The 20,610-nt window shown below is 34.9% G+C and overlaps 1 protein-coding gene across 5 annotated transcripts in view; it reads left to right on the forward strand.

Moving 5' to 3' along the window:
• The window catches only part of XRCC4 (X-ray repair cross complementing 4), a 390,397-nt gene that overhangs the window by 115,509 nt on the left and 254,278 nt on the right, over positions 1 to 20,610 (forward strand). For all 5 annotated transcript variants that reach the window (XM_061424328.1, XM_061424330.1, XM_061424326.1 and 2 more), the window contains exons 4-5: positions 12,752 to 12,918; positions 19,515 to 19,667. In XM_061424328.1, coding sequence (XP_061280312.1) covers positions 12,752 to 12,918; positions 19,515 to 19,667 — 320 coding nt within the window. The remainder of the gene's footprint in view (positions 1 to 12,751; positions 12,919 to 19,514; positions 19,668 to 20,610) is intronic.

A 20,610-nucleotide genomic window follows, 5' to 3' on the forward strand; every position in this document is an offset into this window, starting at 1 on the left:
TTTGTCTTGGGGATGGTCTTGCTCCCTGTCTCCTGTACAATGTCACGAACCTCATTCCATAGTTCATCAGGCACTCTGTCCATCAGATCTAGTCCCTTAAATCTATTTCTCACTTCCACTGTATAATCATAACGAATTTGATTTAGGTCATACCTGAATGGTCTAGTGGTTTTCCCTACTTTCTTCAATTTAAGTCTGAATTTGGCAATATGGAGCTCATGATCTGAGCCATAGTCAGCTCCCAGTCTTGTTTTTGCTGACTGCATAGAGCCTCTCTATCTTTGACTGCAAAGAATATAATCAATTTGATTTCGGTGTTGACCATCTGGTGATGTCCATATGTAGAGTACTCAGCCATAAAAAAATGAATTTTTTGCCACTTGCAACAACATGGATGGCCTTGAAGGGTGTTATGCTTAGTGAAGTAAATCAGACAGAAAAAAAAAAATACTGTATGTGTTCACTTAAATATGGAATCTGAAAAATAAAGCTGATGAATGAATGTAACAAAACAGAAACAGACTCATAAATATGGATAACAAATTAGTGCTTACCAGTGAGGAGAGGGATTGAGGGAAAGAGCAAAATAGAGAAAGGGGATTAAGAGACATAGACTGCTGCTGCTGCTAAGTCGCTTCAGTCATGTCCGACTCTGTGTGACCCCATAGACGTCAGCCCACCAGGGATTCTCCAGGCAAGAACACTGGAGTGGGTTGCCATTTCCTTCTCCAACGCATGAGAGTGAAAAGTGAAAGTGAAGTCGCTCAGTGGTGTCCGACTACTACTAGGTACAAAATGGATAAGATGCAAGGATATAATGGACAGCACAGGGTATATAATCCATATTTTATCATAATGGTAATTGGAGTATAATCTATAAAAATATCAAATCACTATATTGTACACTGGAAATTAGTATAACATTGTTAATCAACTATACTTCAATTTAAAAAAAAAGTTTAAAAAGAGAAAATGGAAACAAAAAATTAACAATGAGAAACAAACAAAGGACATAAAAATAACTCTTGATTAAAGAAGTGTAGTGATCCTGAATGGAGAAATTTCACTTTAATTCATATTAGAACTTCCCTGGGACTTCACTGGTGGCTTAGATGGTAAAGCCTCTGCCTACAATGCGGGAGACCTGGGTTGGGAAGATCTCCTGGAGAAGGAAATAGCAACCCATTCCAGTACTTTTGCCTGGAAAATCCCATGAACGGTGGAGCCTGGTAGGCTACAGTCCATGAGATCACAAAGAGTTGGACACGACTGAGCAACTTCACTTTCACTACTTTTATATTAGAAATATAAATTCCTTCTAAAATAACTTGAAAATGAGTGTGATTCCAAACCAAATTCCTCATATATATATATATATATTTTTTTTTTTTTTTTTTTTTTTGCTTTTTGCTTTTGGTTTGTCTGAAGTTCTGATATGTGTCATCTTTCCCATGTTCTCTTGGTTAGAATTAGAAGCAAGTCACAGACCTACCCACACTTAAGGGGAGGGGATTACACACGGCCTGAATAATTGGAGGGTGGGCAGATTGGGGACAGTCTTAGAGGAAATGCTGAGTACTTTGTAAGCACTCATTTTTCTGCCTGTAATCTTCTGAGGGCTTTTTGTTAGAGTGAGTTCTGAACTTATTACTGTAGTCCGCAAAATCCTGCGTGAATTAGTTTCCTATCTACCTTTCCAATCCCATCTCTGTTCTCCATCTCAGTTTTCAGAAGGACTTGTTCTGTGACCACTATATCTAAGCCTACTCTGCCCTCTAGTCACTATCCTATTACCATTTTATTTTCTTCATTAAATCTACAACTGGATGAAATTATTATTCGTTCATTGGTGTTGTCAGTCCTCTACTAAAATATAAGGACCAAGTAAGTAGACAAATTGTTTTTCTTGTTCAAAATAGTGTCTCTAATGCCTAGCACATAGTACATACTGAAAAAGTCTGATAAATGAATGAATGAATACATTCTATATTTAACCATGTAAAAAAGGGAATGCTAATTTGAGTCATATATAGCTCCTATCTTTTTGTGGCTTTTGGACTAGTACAAGAAAAAAAAATACAGTATCTACTACTGTAGGCAAGAATCGCTAAGAAGAAATGGCGTAGTGCTCATAGTCAACAAAAGAGTCTAAAATGCAGTACTTGTGTGCAGTCTCAAAAATGACAGAATGATCTCTGTTTGTCTCCAAAGAAAACCATTTAATATCATAGTAATCCAAGTCTATGCCCCAATAACTAATGCCAAAGAAGCTGAACGGTTCTATGAAGATCTACAAGACCTTCTAGAACTAACACCAAAAAAAAAAGATGGCCTTTCCATCATAGGGGACTGGAATGCAAAACTAGGAAGTCAAGAGATAGCTGGAGTAACAGGCAAGTTTGGCCTTGGAATACAAAATGAAGCAAGGCAAAGGCTAACTGAGTTTTGCCAAGAGAACACACTGAGGGTCATAGCAAACACTCTCTTCCCACAACACAAGAAATGTCTCTACACATGGACATCACCAGATGGTCAGTACTGAAATCAGATTGATTGTATTCTTTGCAGCTGAAGATGGAGAAGCTCTGTATAGTCAGCAAAAACAAGACGAGATGACTGTGGCCTAGATCATGACTTCCTTATTGTAAAATTCTGATTTAAATTGAAGAAAGTAGGGGAAATTACTGGACCATTCAGATATGACCTAAATCAAATCCCTTACTATTATGCAGTGGAAGTGACAAATAGATTGAAGGGATTATATCTGATAGAGTGCCTGAAGGACTAAGGATGGAGGTTCGTAACACTGTACAGGAGGCAGTGATCAAAATCCTCCCTTCTTAAGAAGAAGAAATGCAAAAAGGCAAAATGGTTGTCTGAGGAAGCCTTACAAATAACTGAGAAAAGAAGAGAAACTAAAGGCAAAGGAGAAAGGGAAAGATATACCCAACTAAATGCAGAGTTCCCAAATAGCAAGGAGAGATAAGAAAGCCTTCCTTAGTGATCAATGCAAAAATAAAGGAAAACAATAAAAAGGGAAAGACTAGAGATCTCTTCTAGAAAATTAGAGATACCAAGGAAACATTTCATACAAAGATGTGCACAATTAAGGACAGACACAGTATGTATCAACAGAAGATATTAAGAAGAGGTGGCAAGAACACACAGAACTATACACAAAAGATCTTAATGATCCAGATAACCACAATAGTGTGGTCATTCACCTAGAGCCAGATGTGCTGGAAGCAAAGTCATGTGGGCCTTAGAAAGCATCACTAAGAACAAAGCTAGTGGAGATGATGTAATTCCACTTGAGCTATTTCAAATGCTGAGAATGTTGCTGTTGAAGTGCTGTAGTCAATATGCCAGCAAATTTGGACACCTCAGCAGTGGCCACAGGACTGGAAAAGGTCAGTTTTCATTCCAACCCCAAAGAAAGGGAATGCCAAAGAATGCTCAAACTACCACACACTTGCACTCATCTCACACGCTAGTAAAGTAATGCTCGAAATTCTCCAAGCCAGGCTTCAGCAATACGTGAACTGTGAACTTCCAGATGTTCAAGCTGGTTTTAGAAGAAGCAGAGGAACCAGAGATCAAATTGCCAACATCTGTTGGATCATCAAAAAAGCGAGAGATTTCCAGAATAACATCTACTTCTGCTTTATTGACTACCCCAAAGCCTTTGACCATGAGGATCACAACAAACTGTGGAAAATTCTTAAAGAGATGGGAATATTAGACCACCTTACCTGCCTCCTGAGAAACTTCTATGCAGGTTAAGAAGCAACAGTTAGACCTGAACATGGAAAAATGAACTGGTTCCAAATTGAGAAAGGAGTACGTCAAAGCTGTATGTTGTCACCCTGCTTATTTAACCTATATGCAAAGTACATCATTTGAAATACCAGACTGGATGAAGGACAAGCTGGAATCAATATGTGACAAATATCAATAACCTTAGATATGCAGATGACAACACACTTATGGCAGAAAGCAAAGAGGAACTAAAGAGCCTCTTGATGAAAGTGAAAAAGAGTGAAAAAGCTGACTTAAAACTCAGCATCAGAAAATGAAGATCATGACATCCAGTCCCATCACTTCATGGCAAATAGATGGGAAAACAATGGAAACAGTAACAGACTTATTTTCTTGGGCTCCAAAATCACTGCAGATGGTGACTGCATCCATGAATTTAAAAGGCGCTTATTCCTTGGAAGAAAAGCTATGACCAGCCTATACAGCATATTAAAAAGCAGAGACATTATTTAACCCACAAAGGTCTGTCTAGTCAAAGCTATGATTTTTCCAGTAGACATGTATGGATGTGAGATTTGGACCATAAAGAAAGATGAACACTGAAGAATTGATGCTTTTGAACTTGGTATTGGAGAAGGCTCTTGAAAGTCCTTTGGACTGCAAGGAGATCAAATGAGTCAATCCTAAAGGAAATCATTCGTAAATATTCATTGGAGGGACTGATGCTGAAGCTGAAACTCCAATACTTTGGCCACTTGATGCAAAGAACCGACTCCTTGGAAAAGACCCTGATGCTGGTAAAGATTGAAGGCAGGAGAAGAAAGGGATGAGAGAGGATGAGATGGTTGGATGGCATCACCGATTCGATGGACTTGAGTTTGAGTAAGCTGCGGGAGTTAGTGATGAACATGGAAGCCTGGCGTGCTGCAGTCCATGGGGTCGCAAAGAGTTGGACATGACTGAGTGATTGAACTGAATTGAACTGAAGAAAAATGCAAGTAGATTTTGTAATGCTATGTTAATTGTTTATAGAAGTCCTGACTTGAGAAAATGTATCACTTATTAATACACATTTGGCAATTTTTCAACTTATCTCTAATAACGGGAGCTGATACTGTGGATAACCATATAACTCTACAGAGAAAAAAGAGAATTAGATCAAGGGTCCTATCTAGGAAATATTGCCATTTACGCTGTAAATGAAAGACAGAGAAGCATACTATGAAGAAATGATTAGATAAGTGTTATGAGATTTAATAGAGTGCCAGGAGATCCAAGGTACTGTTTCTTTTTCAGAACCTAATATCAAACTTATAGTAACAGGTAAATAATAGGCAACCCCTGACATCTACCTACCCTACTACTCCCAATCCAATTTACTGTTGCTAAAGTCTTTCATGCTAAGTAGCTTCAGTCATGTCTGACTCTTTGTGGCCCTATAGACTGTAGCCCACTGGGCTCCTCTATCCATGGGGATTCTCCAGGCAAGAATACTGGAGTGGGTTGCCATGCCCTCCTCCAGGGGATCGTCCCAGCCCAGAGTTCGATCCTGTGCGTCTTATGTGTTCTGTATTGGCAAGCAGATTCTTTACCACTAGTGTCAGCCGTTGATTCTAAATCTATGTATAGAGTATTTTTCATTGTTTATTATAACTCCTAATTAGACTAAGATAAATCTTCTTTTTCCTATATTTTCCGTGAACCAAAAGGTTTACCATCTCTATTTCAAGGACATGATGGAATAAACATTTGTAGTCATTTAAAGTAACAGTAACTTCTGAAATTCCCTTATCGCAAAGACATTTGGGCTTTTCATTTCATTTCTCTGATTCCTACTAATGAATTTTGTAATTATGAATACCAAATAATTCTTAGATGATACTTAATATATTACAGCATACAGCATAGCGTTAAAAATGCTAATAATTTGTAGATCTCTATTAGAACTCAGTGTATTTTTTTTTAATTTTTGGATTATTGCATTTTGGTTGTAAGGACCTAGAGGGTCTACATATCTGAAGCCCTGCATATACAAGTCTTACTTGATCATATAATCATCTTAAGATATTTAAACATTTTAAATAGGTTTAAGAAATGTGAACAAGAAAATAATTGGAAAGTTGAGATTAATAGTCTCACAATAAAGTTCTCTTATCTGTTTAGAAAGTCCAATGAGCATTCTTTTCTCAGTTCCAGCTACTGTGGAAGATAAATATGCTCAGTTGTCAACCTAGGTACGTCACTGGTTTAGAATACTTATTTGTAATATTTTAAATTTAAATCTATAATAATGTTTCAAGCAGGTCACAAAACCAAAGAGTTAATGATACAAACATCTTAGTAAAAAATATTATTCTTGATTAAAAATACAGTTGATGATTAATGTAATTAGTCCAAAATATTACAATTTAGTTTCCTTTTTACTATGTAACTTGACTTGTTTCCTTTATTACTAGAATTTTGTAACTGTGTATTATAACAACTATGTATTTACAGCTATATGTTTTTCTATGATATAAAAATATCCTGTATTACAAACTATAATGAATAGGGTTTGCTTTTTAGTGTACACATATCGAGACACAGCTAAACTTTTTAAACATGTTAATAAATTAAAAGCACATACTGAAAAAAAGGAATTCCATTTGTTTGCCTAGGAATCATCTCAAGATATCTTTATTCCTCCTTTTCCTTTAGGTTTACATCTTGGTTCCCAGGACAGTAACACAGATTAATTCTGCAAGGTTATTTAGACTACGTTGATAATGTATCAACCTCTTTAATTGATATGTTCTAAGCAGAGTTCAGCTTACACCTTGAGAATCCTCCTGTCCCCAGAAACAATAAACAATTCCCCTGAAATTAGTGTTTCTTTTGTGTATTTTACTGATACTATATATTCTCTTTTATCTGTGTGGCCATTCCAAAGAACCTGAAAACAATACATATACATTCTTACATTTTTCAAAAAACAAATCTTTTTGGGTTTTATTAAACCTATGTATTATCACAGTATCAGGAGCTATTACACAGTCTTTTAACCATGCCCTTTTTCTGAAATTATACTATTCAATAAAATAAAACTTATCTCTTAAAAGCTTCAAGATTTCTTAATTTGTATTTAGAGTATCACTGTCCCAATTATTTATTTTACCTGAAATATTATAATTTTATTCTCTTATTAATAAATATCATAGAAGTTTTAAAAAATTTAGGTCTTTTATTAAGCAGTATATGTCCAGAGCTCTATAAGACACTGTGGAAGTTAAGGAAGACATACAAGATATGGTCTCTGATCTCAAAGAACTAAAAATTTAAAGGAAAACACTGCATTTCTGAAGCAACAAGAGAGATACACAGAGGATGAAACTGGGTGAAAAATTGTGTGAGACAAATCTGAATTATTAAGAATAGAGAAGCTAATACAGGCTAAAGTAGATAAAGAGAATTTGATCTGGGCTTTGAAGTGATGTGTAAAAGGATATGGCATTTAATCTTGCATTTAAAGATGTCCAGACTAAAACACCAGCTAAGGAAAATGGATATGTTTTCTGAAATTGTGAATTTTTAACGCAAATCAGATAAAAAATGCTTTGTTTGTGTTGCTTGCTAAAATAAATGACAGAGTCAACTAGTGCAACCTAATATGATTACAAGTATTTAAAAAATTGTTTTGAACTTTTTTGACAAAGAAAAATAAAAACATAGCTTAATAGATTATAGACTGAGTGAGGTGCTGAGCATAGATCTGTATACAGAAAATTCACCATAAGGTCTTAAGAACTAACTGCAAAAAATTTTATTTTTGCCCATTGTGGTTTCTGACTCTGGTTTTACTATTTGAAGTCCTAATTTTATATTGCAGATTATTTTGAAATTACAGAACTAATAAAGAATATCTGTGTTAATAGCCTTACATGTCCAACAAAAAACGAAAGTAAAGGACTTTTAAATCGATACAACCATCCAGTGTTACTTTTGTGGGAATTTGCTAACACTCATTTATTTATTTATTTATTTTTTAAAATATAAATTTATTTATTTTAATTGGAGGTTAATTACTTTACAATATTGTATTGGTTTTGCCATTATAAAACACTGGTGAAAGAAATCAAAGAGGACACTAATAGATGGAGAAATATACCATGCGAGACAGCTAACACCTTTTTAAAGTTTCCACTTTTATTTGAAGGATGGTATAAAGATGGGTTGGATGTAGAGTTAGAGCACAGAAATATTTTATGCTTCTCAATTCATTAGGCCTGATTTGAGGCCCTCTGATAAGTCCAGTGCAATTGGGCATGTGGTCCGTTACATCTGTAATAAGGTGGACAGGCAGGAACAGAGATAGTGAGAGTGAAAGGGCGTTTCCTGCCTTGGTTCTGAACTATGTAAATACAGACAGGATGGTCCAGATGACTCATGTTCGCATACATTCCAGAATTTTTCTACAAAATAAGCGGAATATTTCAAGTAAAATATTTTTCTTGGATTGAATTTTAAATACTTCTTGATTATTTTCATTGTTTCAAATAATAGATGTTCACACCTGTTGCTGCTAAAGTTACTTCAGTCGTGTCCGACTCTGTGCGACCCCATAGACAGCAGCCCACCAGGCTTCCCTGTCCCTGGGATTCTCCAGGCAAGAACACTGGAGTGGGTTGCCATTTCCTTCTCCAATGCATCAAAGTGAAAAGTGAAAGTGAAGTCGCTCAGTTGTGTCCGACTCTGTGCAACCCCATGGACTGCCGCCTACCAGGCTCCTCCGTCCATGGGATTTTCCAGGCAAGAGTACTGGAGTGGGGTGCCATTGCCTTCTCCATCACACCTGTTAAAGGACCCCAAATTAGTGAATATAATTAGAAAAATAGAAACTGAAAAATACTTGCCTGCTCTTAAGAAGAAATGACATTTTAAGCTTATTCTACACTGAGTAGCCAAGAAAAAAATTGAAGAATTCTCTTTTGGAATTTTGAGTATAAGCATTTGAATGATATTTTGAAAGAAGTTGTTTGTTATTAGTGATTTAAAACTGTTACCTTTATCTTTTGCCATCTTAAATAGGTTAGGGGGTTGTGTTTACCTGTCCATTTGTATTTTACTTCATTCAGGATCAAAATGTGAGCCTGACTATAACACTCAATGGATAATGATTCATTATCCATTGACATTGTTGCAACTTCCAAGTGATAAAAAAAAAAAATTATTTCCTTAATGTCCATCTTAGTCAAAGCTGCCCGACAATTGTGAAAATGTGAGAATATAAAATCATGGTTTGGGTTTATGTTTTACTGATGATCTATTGTCTAAAAATAAAATATGCTTCATTTTTCTTCTGTATTGACTCAAACAAGTAATATTCTATAGCTGATCTTTATCTTATGTGTGTTTGTTTGCATAAGAGAAGCTTTAAAAGGTTAAATACTCAAATTTACTTTCAATTCTTATATAATTTTCATAGATAAAACTTTCCTATTTAAACTTAAATACTTGTTAAATGGACTCATTATATGTACTTCAAAGCAAGAGTTTTTGGCCATTTGATTTTAAGTTTACGAGAAATAAATCAGATGTGATAAATAGTCTGAGATAATTTCAAACTTCTTGTAAGTTTTCCAAGTCTTTTTTGGGTAAAGGTTTAATAATAATAATTATGCTATTTTAAAATTATAATTTAATAATAATTGTAATGTTAAAATTAGAATTCAGTTTAAATTTATAATTTAAAAATTATAATTTTACTATTCTAATTAAAGTTAAGCTCAAATTGCTGAATTTAGGTTTTATATATATGTATATACACAACTATATGTACTCATTGAAATAAAGCACAATTTTTCTTAGTCTGTTTCCATTTTTTTAAGGAACAGAAAGAGGTGAGATAAAACAAATTAAAGCATCAAGCAGACATTATGACCTGCTTAGATTTCAAAAACAAAATACATAAATACATACAAAATTTCTTTGTGGCTAAACCAGTATTCTTCAGTCCTTGTATAACATTTGTGCCCATAATACATTATTATGTGCCCATGAAAATGAAAGAGGAGAGTGAAAAACTTGACTTAAAACTCAACATTCAGAAAACTAAGATCATCGGATGGCATCCGATCCTGTCACTCCATGGCAAATAGATGGGGAAACACTGGAAACAGTGAGATACTTTATTTTTCTGGGCTCCAAAATCACTGCAGATGCTGACTGGAGCCATGAAATTAAAAGATGATTGCTCCTTGGAAGAAAAGCTATGACCAACCTAGGCAGCATATTAAAAAGCAGAGACATTATTTTGCCAGCAAAGGTCTGTCTATTCAAAGCTATGGTTTTTCCAGTAGTCATGTATGGATGTGAGAGTTGGACTATAAAGAAAGCTGAGTACCGAAGAATTGATGCTTTTGAGCTGTGCTGTTGGAGAAGACTCTTGGGAGTCCCTTGGACTGCAAGGAGATCCAACCAGTCCATCCTAAAGGAAATCAGTCCTGACTGTTCATTGGAAGGACTTATGTTGAAGCTGAAACTCCAATACTTTGGCCACCTGATGTGAAGAACTGACTCACTGGAAAAGACCCTGATGCTGGGAAAGACTGAAGGCTGAAGGAGAAGGGGATGAGAGACGATGAGATGGTTGGATGGCATCACTGACTCAATAGACATGAGTTTGAGTAAGCTGCGGGAGTTGGTGATGGACAGGAAAGCCTGGTGTGCTACAGTCCATGGGTTCGCAAAGAGTCGGACACGACTGAGTAACTGAACTGAACTAATACAAGAATATTAAAATCCTTTGTTTTCCTTCACATTTTAAGCAAGTATAGGTAAATATTTTTCAACATCTAGGAATTCTCAGTATTTAAATCTTTTCACTGAGTTTCTATGATATTAAAACATCTATCTGTGGTTTTAATCTGAAAATTTAAAAGTAAATTGGTAAACGTAATTCATCCAGAAAAGTTTACTCTGTGGGGTTAAACAACTGAATGATCCTAAATTATAGGAATTAACATAAATGTTTTATAAAGTACCACTCAGATTGCAAACACTAGAGTTTTACTTTAGGACTTTTATTTTTATTTGTAGATTGACTGATATGATTAGTCTCAGAATTATCAATAATTATAATAATATAAAATTATAATTATTAATAATAAGTGTTAATACTTAATTAAGAAATTAAGTATTTCTTTATATATATATATAACATATTTATAGGAGTGCGTCTTTACAAATAAGATACTTTAGAAATATTCCTATCAGTGGATGCCATAATAGAAACTACTTATCCAGGAGGCTAAATAACAACACAAACCAAAAAAAAAAAAAAATTTCTGTACTCTCAATATTGTCATCTACTCAATGCCTTTAGAATCTCTGTTTAGAATTATGTGTAGATTTGGAAGCTAATTCTTCCTCTTACTTGTTGTTTGTTTAGCATACTCCTTATGTCAGCAAGTAGTTTAACAGGATAGTATAGTGGGATCTTGATTTTATTCCTTTGATATGTTAGATAACCACTCTGAACCTCAGTTAAAATGGATATAATAATAGTTCCATTTGGTGATGATTAAATGAGTTTATATTTGTGCTATGCTTGAGTTGTACTTCAACTATAAGATATGATAGCTATATAATTTTAATTGTCATTTAAAATCTTATTTTAGTTATAATAATTCTAATAGGATAATTATGTGCTGTGTGCTTAGTCGCTCAGTAATATCCAACTCACTGCAACCCCATGGACTATAGCCCACCAAGCTCCTCTGTCCATGGATATTCTCCAAGCAAGAATACTTGAGTGGGTTGCCATGCTCTCCTCTGGTGATCTTCCCAACCCAGGGATTGAACCCAGGTCTCCCGCATTACAGGCAGATTCTTTACCATCTGAGCCACCAGGGAAGCCTAAGGATAATTATAGTCATTATTATTAAATCATTGTGTTTTAGTATCTTTACCAAAACAAGGAGAGCCTGTGTCTCTTTTAGAATTCCTTAACTATAATAAAGATGTATTAAACTATTTTATTTTGTAGTGACCTCTAGTAGAAGATTTAAGATATTTTTATATCTTACCTCTGCACAAAAGTACTCAAGTTTGACATATGGCATTATCATTTATAATTTATAATAATAAATTATTGGTTTTTGACAGAGAAGTAATTACTGTTCCCAGGTTTATAAATTTAAAACCCTATATTTCTCTTAGATATTACAAAAATTTTGCTCTTTCTTTAGAGATAGCTTTTACTATCAGTATTAACAGAAACTGGAGTTTAGAATCTTCATGTATGGGCCTTCCCTCGTGGTCCAGTGGCTAAGACTCTGTGCTTGCATGGCAGGAGGCATGGTTTCCATTCCTTGTCAGGGAACTAAGATCCTGTAGGCATGCCATGCAGTGTGGCGCAAAAAAAAAAAAAGAGTTTTCACGTGAAATTTATTTTATTATTCTGAGTATGAAAGTGAAGGTAGAGTCGCTCAGTCGTGTCTGACTCTTTGCGACCCCATGGACTGTAGCCTACAACGCTCCTCCGTCCATGGGATTTTCCAGGCAAGAGTACCGGAGTGGGTTGCCATTTCCTTCTCCAGGAGATCTTCCCAGCCCAGGAATAGAACCTGGGTCTCCCGCATTGTAGGCAGACGCTTTACCATCTGAGCCACCAGGGAAGATGTATAGTGATTTAAAATATGTACTAGACAGTAAAAACAGATGGTAGCATGTTTTTATGGTATTTATGTTGTTTTCATTTCTGCTAAAATGTGAGAGAGTGACTTACCACTTAATTTTTTTTCCCTTAGGTTTTATGTTGATTTATATGATAAACCTTAATAAGAAAGTAGGAGGTTGCCCAGTAGTTTTGTCCACTGTATTTATATCTGGTAAATGCACTATATTTAAATCTTACACCTTTTTTTCCCTCTCAGAAGAAAAAATATATATTTAAAACTGGGCCACTCAATCTTGATTTTCTCCCGAAACTAATCATGTTTTCTTTTGATCCTAGTTCAGGCTTGGTTCCTTCAAACTAGAGAAAATTGCAAGCCCAGCTGAGGTCATTAGAGAACTTATTTGTTACTGCCTGGACACCATTGCAGAAAGCCAAGCCAAAAATGAGCACCTGCAGAAAGAAAATGAAAGGCTTCTGAGAGATTGGAATGATATTCAAGGACGGTGTGTACATAATGTGCTTGTATCTTAAGAACACTAAGCTCTTTATATTATTGTAGCTCTGTTTATGATTTATACACTTATGCTATATGTAGAGTATCATATATTTAAAACGAAATGTGTCAATGATTATACCTCTACTTAATGTGATTAAACTAAATTATTGGTTGTTATTGTACAGTATAGGAGAACAGTAACACTTTTAGGTCATTCGTATTTGGTGGCACCAGCAAACTAATAACAGTAAGAAGTAATTGGACAGTAGTGATCAGAACCCATTAATAGTAAGCAAAGTTTAGGAAGTTTGGTATTTATAAGGATTAAAGTGAAAGTGAAGTCACTTAGTTGTGTCCAACTCTTTGCAACCCTGTGGACTGTAGCCCACCAGGCTCCTCCATCCATGGGATTCTCCAAGCAAGAATACTGGAGTGAGTTGCCATTTCTTCTCCAGGGGATCTTCCTGACCCAGGGATCAAACCCAGGTCTCCTGCATTGCCGGCAGACGCTTTAACCTCTGAGATTAATAATGAATAAAAAAGAGAAATGAAATATAAATAAACATAGTTGATTCCTTATTTGAAATCTTTTTATGAATGACATCTATTTCAGGTGAAGTATGTTTTGGCTCCTGAGAGAAACTTATTTTTTGCAGATTGATTGAAAGTTCATATTCTCAGCATTTTAAAAAGAAGTAGTTGTTACTGCTGGATAAGACATTTGGAAGCCTTTATTTTCCTGATTTTGCCTCTTTAAACAATGAAGAAGAAAGTGACCTATCTTCTCAGTTATGCAGTTTTCTCAATTATATCATGATCTAGACTGGTCCAGGGAATAGCTGTATTACTCTATTATGTACAAGATATTTGAAAGAAATGTATGTTGTGAATATTTGAATCTCTACAAAGACATATTAATATAATATGCATGTATTTGTTAGTATATACATTGTAACATATGAACGAATTGTGCAGAATATATAAAATAGTAATAATGCTCATTATTACATCCAATATATAAATATTTTTTATCTTTTATTCAATCCATAAACATAAGAATATTTGAACATTTATCAATTTAGGGTCTTTTTAGGGTACTGACTAATATTGTTCTATATGTGCATCAGTAAGTATATGGGGAAGTGTATGAAAAATATGAAGGGTTTTTATCAGTATATCCTTTTAAATGAGGTTTACTAGAAGAAATAATTTCTATACATTCATTTATATTTATTAATTAATGTAAGGCATGAACCTAACACCTATCACCTAAAACTTGGTTATATTTGACTCTCATTTTTATATTAATAAAGTATCTTATTTTCTTTTGGTTCTGAATTAATTTTTATCTCCAATTCTATAGTTAGACCAAATCAAAATTATGTAAATGTCAAGAAACCATACAGAAAAATATGTTATTGTTTCTTTTAAATTTTCCCTTTGAAATTCTTATTGCTGTGAATTAATATAAAATGTTCTAGAAAGCATGTTTTGGGACTTATACCAGTACTCTGGGTGTATTTTTCTATTTTATATTCAAAATAAATCAAATGAAAGGAGATGTACTCTGGTCGTGATAAGCCATTATTTTAAAAACTCAAAATACCCTCAGGATGATAGGAAATTTGATCCACAAATTGCCCACAAAAATGCAGACTGGGTACTTGGTACTTGAGCAAATTGCTTTAAAATGTCTGCCAGAGGTTGAAAGAGGTATTATCTCATCAGTATTCAACACCACTGCCATAGGATGGAAAGCAGCAGGGAACAAAGATGAGACAGTAGAGACAAATACACCCTGTGCTGTAAGACAGTGTGTGAGGGTACATATAATATGTGTCGCACAGATGCTCAATTTGCTATTTCTGAATTATCCAGAAAATTCTTTTGTGTTATTGTGACAAAAAGTTATCTATTTGATCAAATGCACAGCCATGTAGCTTGTCACCAGTCTTATGCTCCATCTATTCTTTTTTTTTTTCTGAGTCCTGGATCACATACCTTTTTCAGGAATTGAAGATGTGTGTTCTTGGAATGGCCCTCCAAACAGAGGAAACAAAATCTACTCCAGAGAATTCTAGGCTCTGGATGTATTCCAGATGTTAGATTAGTAGCTTTACCTAGTTTCCAAATTTGGTTTTCTTTCCTATCACACAGAAAGTGGCTGTTTTAAAGAGTTGTAAATACACCTTGGTCACAGCCAAACTGTATTTCCTGAACTGTTCCCTGTCCAGAGGCGTAGTTCACTGGGAAATGAGCGAAGGATTTACAACTACTGCTTCCATAAGGCAGTAGTACTGGTCAAGAGTCTTCAGAGAGATTAGAAATAGGACACAGACATTCGGAGTTAGGTATCTGTCCACATAGAAAATAGAGTTGAGGCCCTCTCTTTAGGCCTAGTCACAGTTCAGTTTCCTGGGCTGCTCCTGATTAGTCTTATATCAGTGTCCATTCATGATTCCATCATTTCTTTATCAGATTTTTTTTCTAGACTACATGTGCCTGGAGAGCGAGGAGGGGCACAAAATAGTTGCTGAGAATTCACTTAGAAGCTATGGTGGATAGGTCTGAAATATATTTAATAGAAAGTTGAATATTATATGAGCAAAAAGCATATCATGGGAAATGTTTATGTTGTGTTAAGAGGAGAAATGTGAGTTACCAATATGGAAGGTATGTCATTTTTTGTAAAATACATCTTCAGATAAAGAATATCTAGAAGGAGAAAATTAAATGATACTAGTGTGTGTCTGTGTGGATCACAATAAACTGGAAAATTCTGAAAAAGATGGGAATACCAGACCACCTGACCTGCCTTTTGAGAAACCTGTATGCAAGTCAGGAAGCAACAGTTAGAACTGGATATGGAACAACAAACTGGTTCCAAAAAGGAAAAGGAGTACATCAAGGCTGTATATTGTCACCCTGCTTATTTAACTTATATGCACAGTACATCATGAGAAAACCTGGGCTGGATGAAGCACAAGCTGGAAACAAGATTGCTGGGAGAAATATCAATAACCTCAGATATGCAGATGACACCACCCTTATGGCAGAAAGTGAAGAACTAAAGAGCCTCTTGATGAAAGTGAAAGAGGAGAGTGAAAAAGTTGGCTTAAAGTTCAACATTCAGAAAACGAAGATCATGGCACCTGGTCCCATCACTTCATGGCAAATAGATGGGGAAACAGTGGAAACGGTGGCTGATTTTACTTTTTTGGGCTCCAAAATCACTGCAGATGGTGATTGCAGCCATGAAATTAAAAGATGCTTTTAATTTGGAAGGAAAGTTATGACCAACCTAGACAGCATATTAAAAAGCAGAGACATCACTTTGCCAACAAATATCCGTTTAGTCAAGGTTATGGCTTTTCCAGTGGTCATGTATGGATGTGAGAGTTGGACTATAGAGAAAGCTGAGTGCAGAAGAATTGATGCTTTTGAACTGTGGTGTTGGAGAAGACTCGGGAAAGTCCCTTGGCCTGCAAGGAGATCCAACCAGTCTATCCTAAAGAGTTTTCATTGGAAGGACTGATGTTGAAGCTGAAAATCCAATACTTTGACCACCTCATGCAAAGGGCTGACTCATTGGAAAAGACCCTGATGCTGGGAAAGACTGAGGGCAGGAGGAGAAGGGGACGACAGAGTATGAGATGGTTGGATGGCATCAGCGACTTAATAGACATGGGTTTAGGTAGACTCCGGGAGTTGGTGATGGACTGGGAGGCCTGGTGTGCTGCAGTTCAAGGGGTCGCAAAGAGTCAGACATGATGGAGCAACTGAACTGATGGAACTGAAGTGTGTGTCTGGAACTGTGGATTAAATTTTCTTCTTGATAGTATTTTTTACATATATTTTTGTATTTAGACATGTATCATTATAATCAGAGCCAAATCTAAAACTATTTCCATTTGGAATCATGGGGAAGAATGAATACGGTTTGAGTAAGCAATGAGGAATTGCAATAAGAGTGAAAAGGATGAGCTTTAACATGTATACTTTTAACATATATTTGCTGTTATTTTTTATTTGCTATTTAATAATTGCAATCCTCAGTTCAGTCACTCAGTCATGTCTGACTCTTTGCAACCCCATGAATCACAGCATACCAGGCCTCCCTGTCCATCACCAACTCCCGGAGTTCACTCAGACTCACATCCATCGAGTCAGTGATGCCATCCAGCCATCTCATCCTCTGTCGTCCCCTTCTCCTCCTGCCCCCAATCCCTCCCAGCATCAGAGTCTTTTCCAGTGAGTCAACTCTTCACATGAGGTGGCCAAAGTACTGGAGTTTCAGCTTCAGCATCACTCCTTCCAAAGAAATCCCAGGGCTGATCTCTTTCAGAATCGACTGGTTGGATCTCCTTGCAAGGGACTCTCAAGAGTCTTCTCCAACACCACAGTTCAAAAGCATTCTTCGGCGCTTAGCTTTCTTCACAGTCCAACTCTCACATCCATACATGACCACAGGAAAAACCATAGCCTTGACTAGACGGACTTTTGTTGGCAAAGTAATGTCTCTGCTTTTGAATATGCTATCTAGGTTGGTCATAACTTTACTTCCAAGGAGTAAGCATCTTTTAATTTCAGTCTTAGCTCCAGTTTAAACAAGTGACATTCCTGAATTCACTTACTTTTGTATAATTTATATGAGAAAGAAAACATTAGAATTATTGTATGTAAATCCTTAGGTCATTAGGTATATTTATTTTACTTTTTTAGTTTCAAATAACAATTCTCAAGTTCGGTGTTAGTGAGTAGGTCTTTTGTTTGTACTCAAGCATCAAGTTAGAAAGTCTCTAGCTTTACTCTGAGTTATAGTTATTAAACCTACAATTGGAGGCAGTTTTCAGCAGATTGAATTGGGTTGACACTCATGGAATCATTAGAATAGAAGAGACCTAGAAAGCTTTTCTCTGCCTTCAAGCTAGGATCACATTATAGCCAGATGAATTCAGTCTGATATTTTAAGACTCAAGAGATACCTTCAACTCCTATTGGTCGCCCATTACATTGTTTAAGAACAGTCACAGGCAGAAAATTCTTCCTTCCATCTATTGGTAATCTGAGTCCTTCATGGTATACTTGAAGGCCATTTCCTCTTGTTCTGTCATCAGAAAGGATGAGGAACAGCTGTTTACCATCTTCTTCAGTACTTAAAGGCTTATTAAATATCTCTTTACCACTGCTTTCTTTTCCATTTCTTTTTAGCATTCTTTGTCCTCTGAACTCTTGTGCAGATATTCTTTTTCTGAACAACCCTGACCTAGGTATAAACTTTGTCAGAGCTGAAAATACAAGGATTACTGTACTGTTTCTAAGTACCACATGTTAACATTTGTGTATTGATTTATTTTGGGTTATCATTTAATCTGTATTATTTGAGATGTTATTTTCTATGAAATCACCTTGTTTCTGCTCTCATTTTTGTTGTGTTTTTGACATTTATTCTTAAATTCCTTGTTTTTCCATCCAGAAATATTTTATTTTGAATATTCAGTGTTTTTTGTATTTAGTTTTTACCCTTTTAGTTTTTTTTTAAACTGGAGGATAATTATTTTACAATGTTGTGTTGGTTTCTGCTGACAACAAGCAGCTATATGTATACATTATATATACATGTATCCCCTCCCTAGTTAACCTACCTCCCACCCCACCCTCCAGTCCAACCCCTCTGGTTATCACAGAGCACAGAGCTGAGTTACATTCCTTCAAGAAGTCCTCAACTACTTTTAAATGAATATATTGCATGAAATAATTTATGTTTTAATCTTTAAAATAGAGGTTTATTCATTGTCTGTGTGTAGGCACATATCAAGTATATTCAATTTCTGCTAGTCTACCTTCTTTATATATATATGAGGGATTAAAGTTAGTACTGTCTCTTGTTAGCTCATTTGAATATTGTAGAAAAAATTATAAATGATAAAGAATTTTATGTTTTGTCCTATATACCTAAATTTAAAGTATATAGTGTTTTACATATCTTCTTGGAAATTTCAAGTTGGATGCTTTCATTTATTTTATAAGTATATACATTTAATTGTGTGTGTATGTTTGCTGGATTATAAGATACAGCTTGGTATATGATGTTCTTGCTGTGGAGCAGTTCATAATCTATTTTGGGAGAACAGATTAGGTAAATCACTTAATCCCAAAATAAGATCATGGTTGCTATTATAGTAATATTAACAAAGTACCAGAAACAGGCTATAGTTACCCTTGTTTCAAATTTCTCTCACAAATATGTTCTTTTAGAAATAATCCAAAGATGTGAATAAGTTATTACATTTAGGAATTTAGATGTTTTAAAAGCTTTTTTGCTATGAATTTCCAATTTTGATCCTTTTCTCAGTGTGTAAACTACAAATGCTAATAAACAGTAAGTTCTAATTATTTACCAATATAAAACTTTAAATCAATGAAAACATTTTAAAGTGATTTTTTAAGTTGGAATTGTTTATTTTTAATTAATTTTTATTTAAAATGATTTTAATTGTATTTTTCTTGGAAAAAAAATTGAAATTGTCTTCAGTATTAAATTGAATAATGCTAAGAAAACCCTACACCATATATTAATTGGTTTGTTTATTCACATTTTAGGTTTGAAAAATGTGTGAGTGCTAAGGAAGCTGTAGAGACTGATCTTTATAAACGGTTCATTCTGGTGCTGAATGAGAAGAAAGCAAAGATCAGAAGCTTACATAAATTGTTAAATGAAGTTCAAGAACTGGAAAAGAACATCGAACATAAGATGTATTTTTTACCTTTCTGTTTTGGGATGGCAGGAGCATACATTTTAGTGGAATTTCTTCCCAAAGTTAATGGAAGTTAGATGCAAACTTTAGTGACATATCATTGCCTGGGGTTGGATGCTGTGGTTGTTAATTGCAGTAGACTGGAGAATACACAACATAATCTCTCCATTATCTGCCCAACAGTCACACCTACACTTAAATCATACAACTGCCATGAGACTGCTAAATAATAATAGTTTAATTCTTTGGCATCACTAAGGAATATATTAATTAAAAACTTTCATCTTCTCCAGAACCACAAAGGTTGGGTACACATTTGTAATCCTGATCTAAGTAGTTGTTAATTTTAGGATCAAATGGCTCTGAGTATGAATATGTACTTGATTTTTAAGGAAGAATCATAGGTGACTTATGGCTGATATGGCTTGAACAATTATAATTACTTTAGGCATTAACTGATAGAGGTTTGGGTCTATTATTCCTGAATCTGAGAGAAAGCACAAATTTACTAATGGCATAATATAAGGAATATAACATTTAGTATCAGATGATCCTAGTTCAAGTGTTGATCTGATACTGAATTCTAATGATACTTGGCTTTGTCCTTTAAACTCTCTGTGCCTCACTTGACTGTCTTCATAATAAGAGTAAAGGTAGTCATCTCAGAATTTGGGGAATACCAAATGAATTCTGCTCAAAGGCAGAACTGCTTTGAAATCAGTAAAGTACTGACCATTCTGTGACACACAGAAGATAATTTAGGAGAGTAGTATTGTCATTTGACAGATGAATAATAAATGATAATAAACTGATTCAAGAATTAATTACAGTGAGCACTAAACATTTACATTAGGTAAAACAGACACTTGTTCTTTAGAGAGTTAACAAATGGTCTTTAAAGTGCTTTCTTAATTACATAATTTCAATATATATTTATTTAA

This window comes from Bos javanicus, chromosome 7 (genome assembly GCF_032452875.1).
Source record: "Bos javanicus breed banteng chromosome 7, ARS-OSU_banteng_1.0, whole genome shotgun sequence".
Taxonomy (NCBI): Eukaryota; Metazoa; Chordata; class Mammalia; order Artiodactyla; family Bovidae; genus Bos; species Bos javanicus.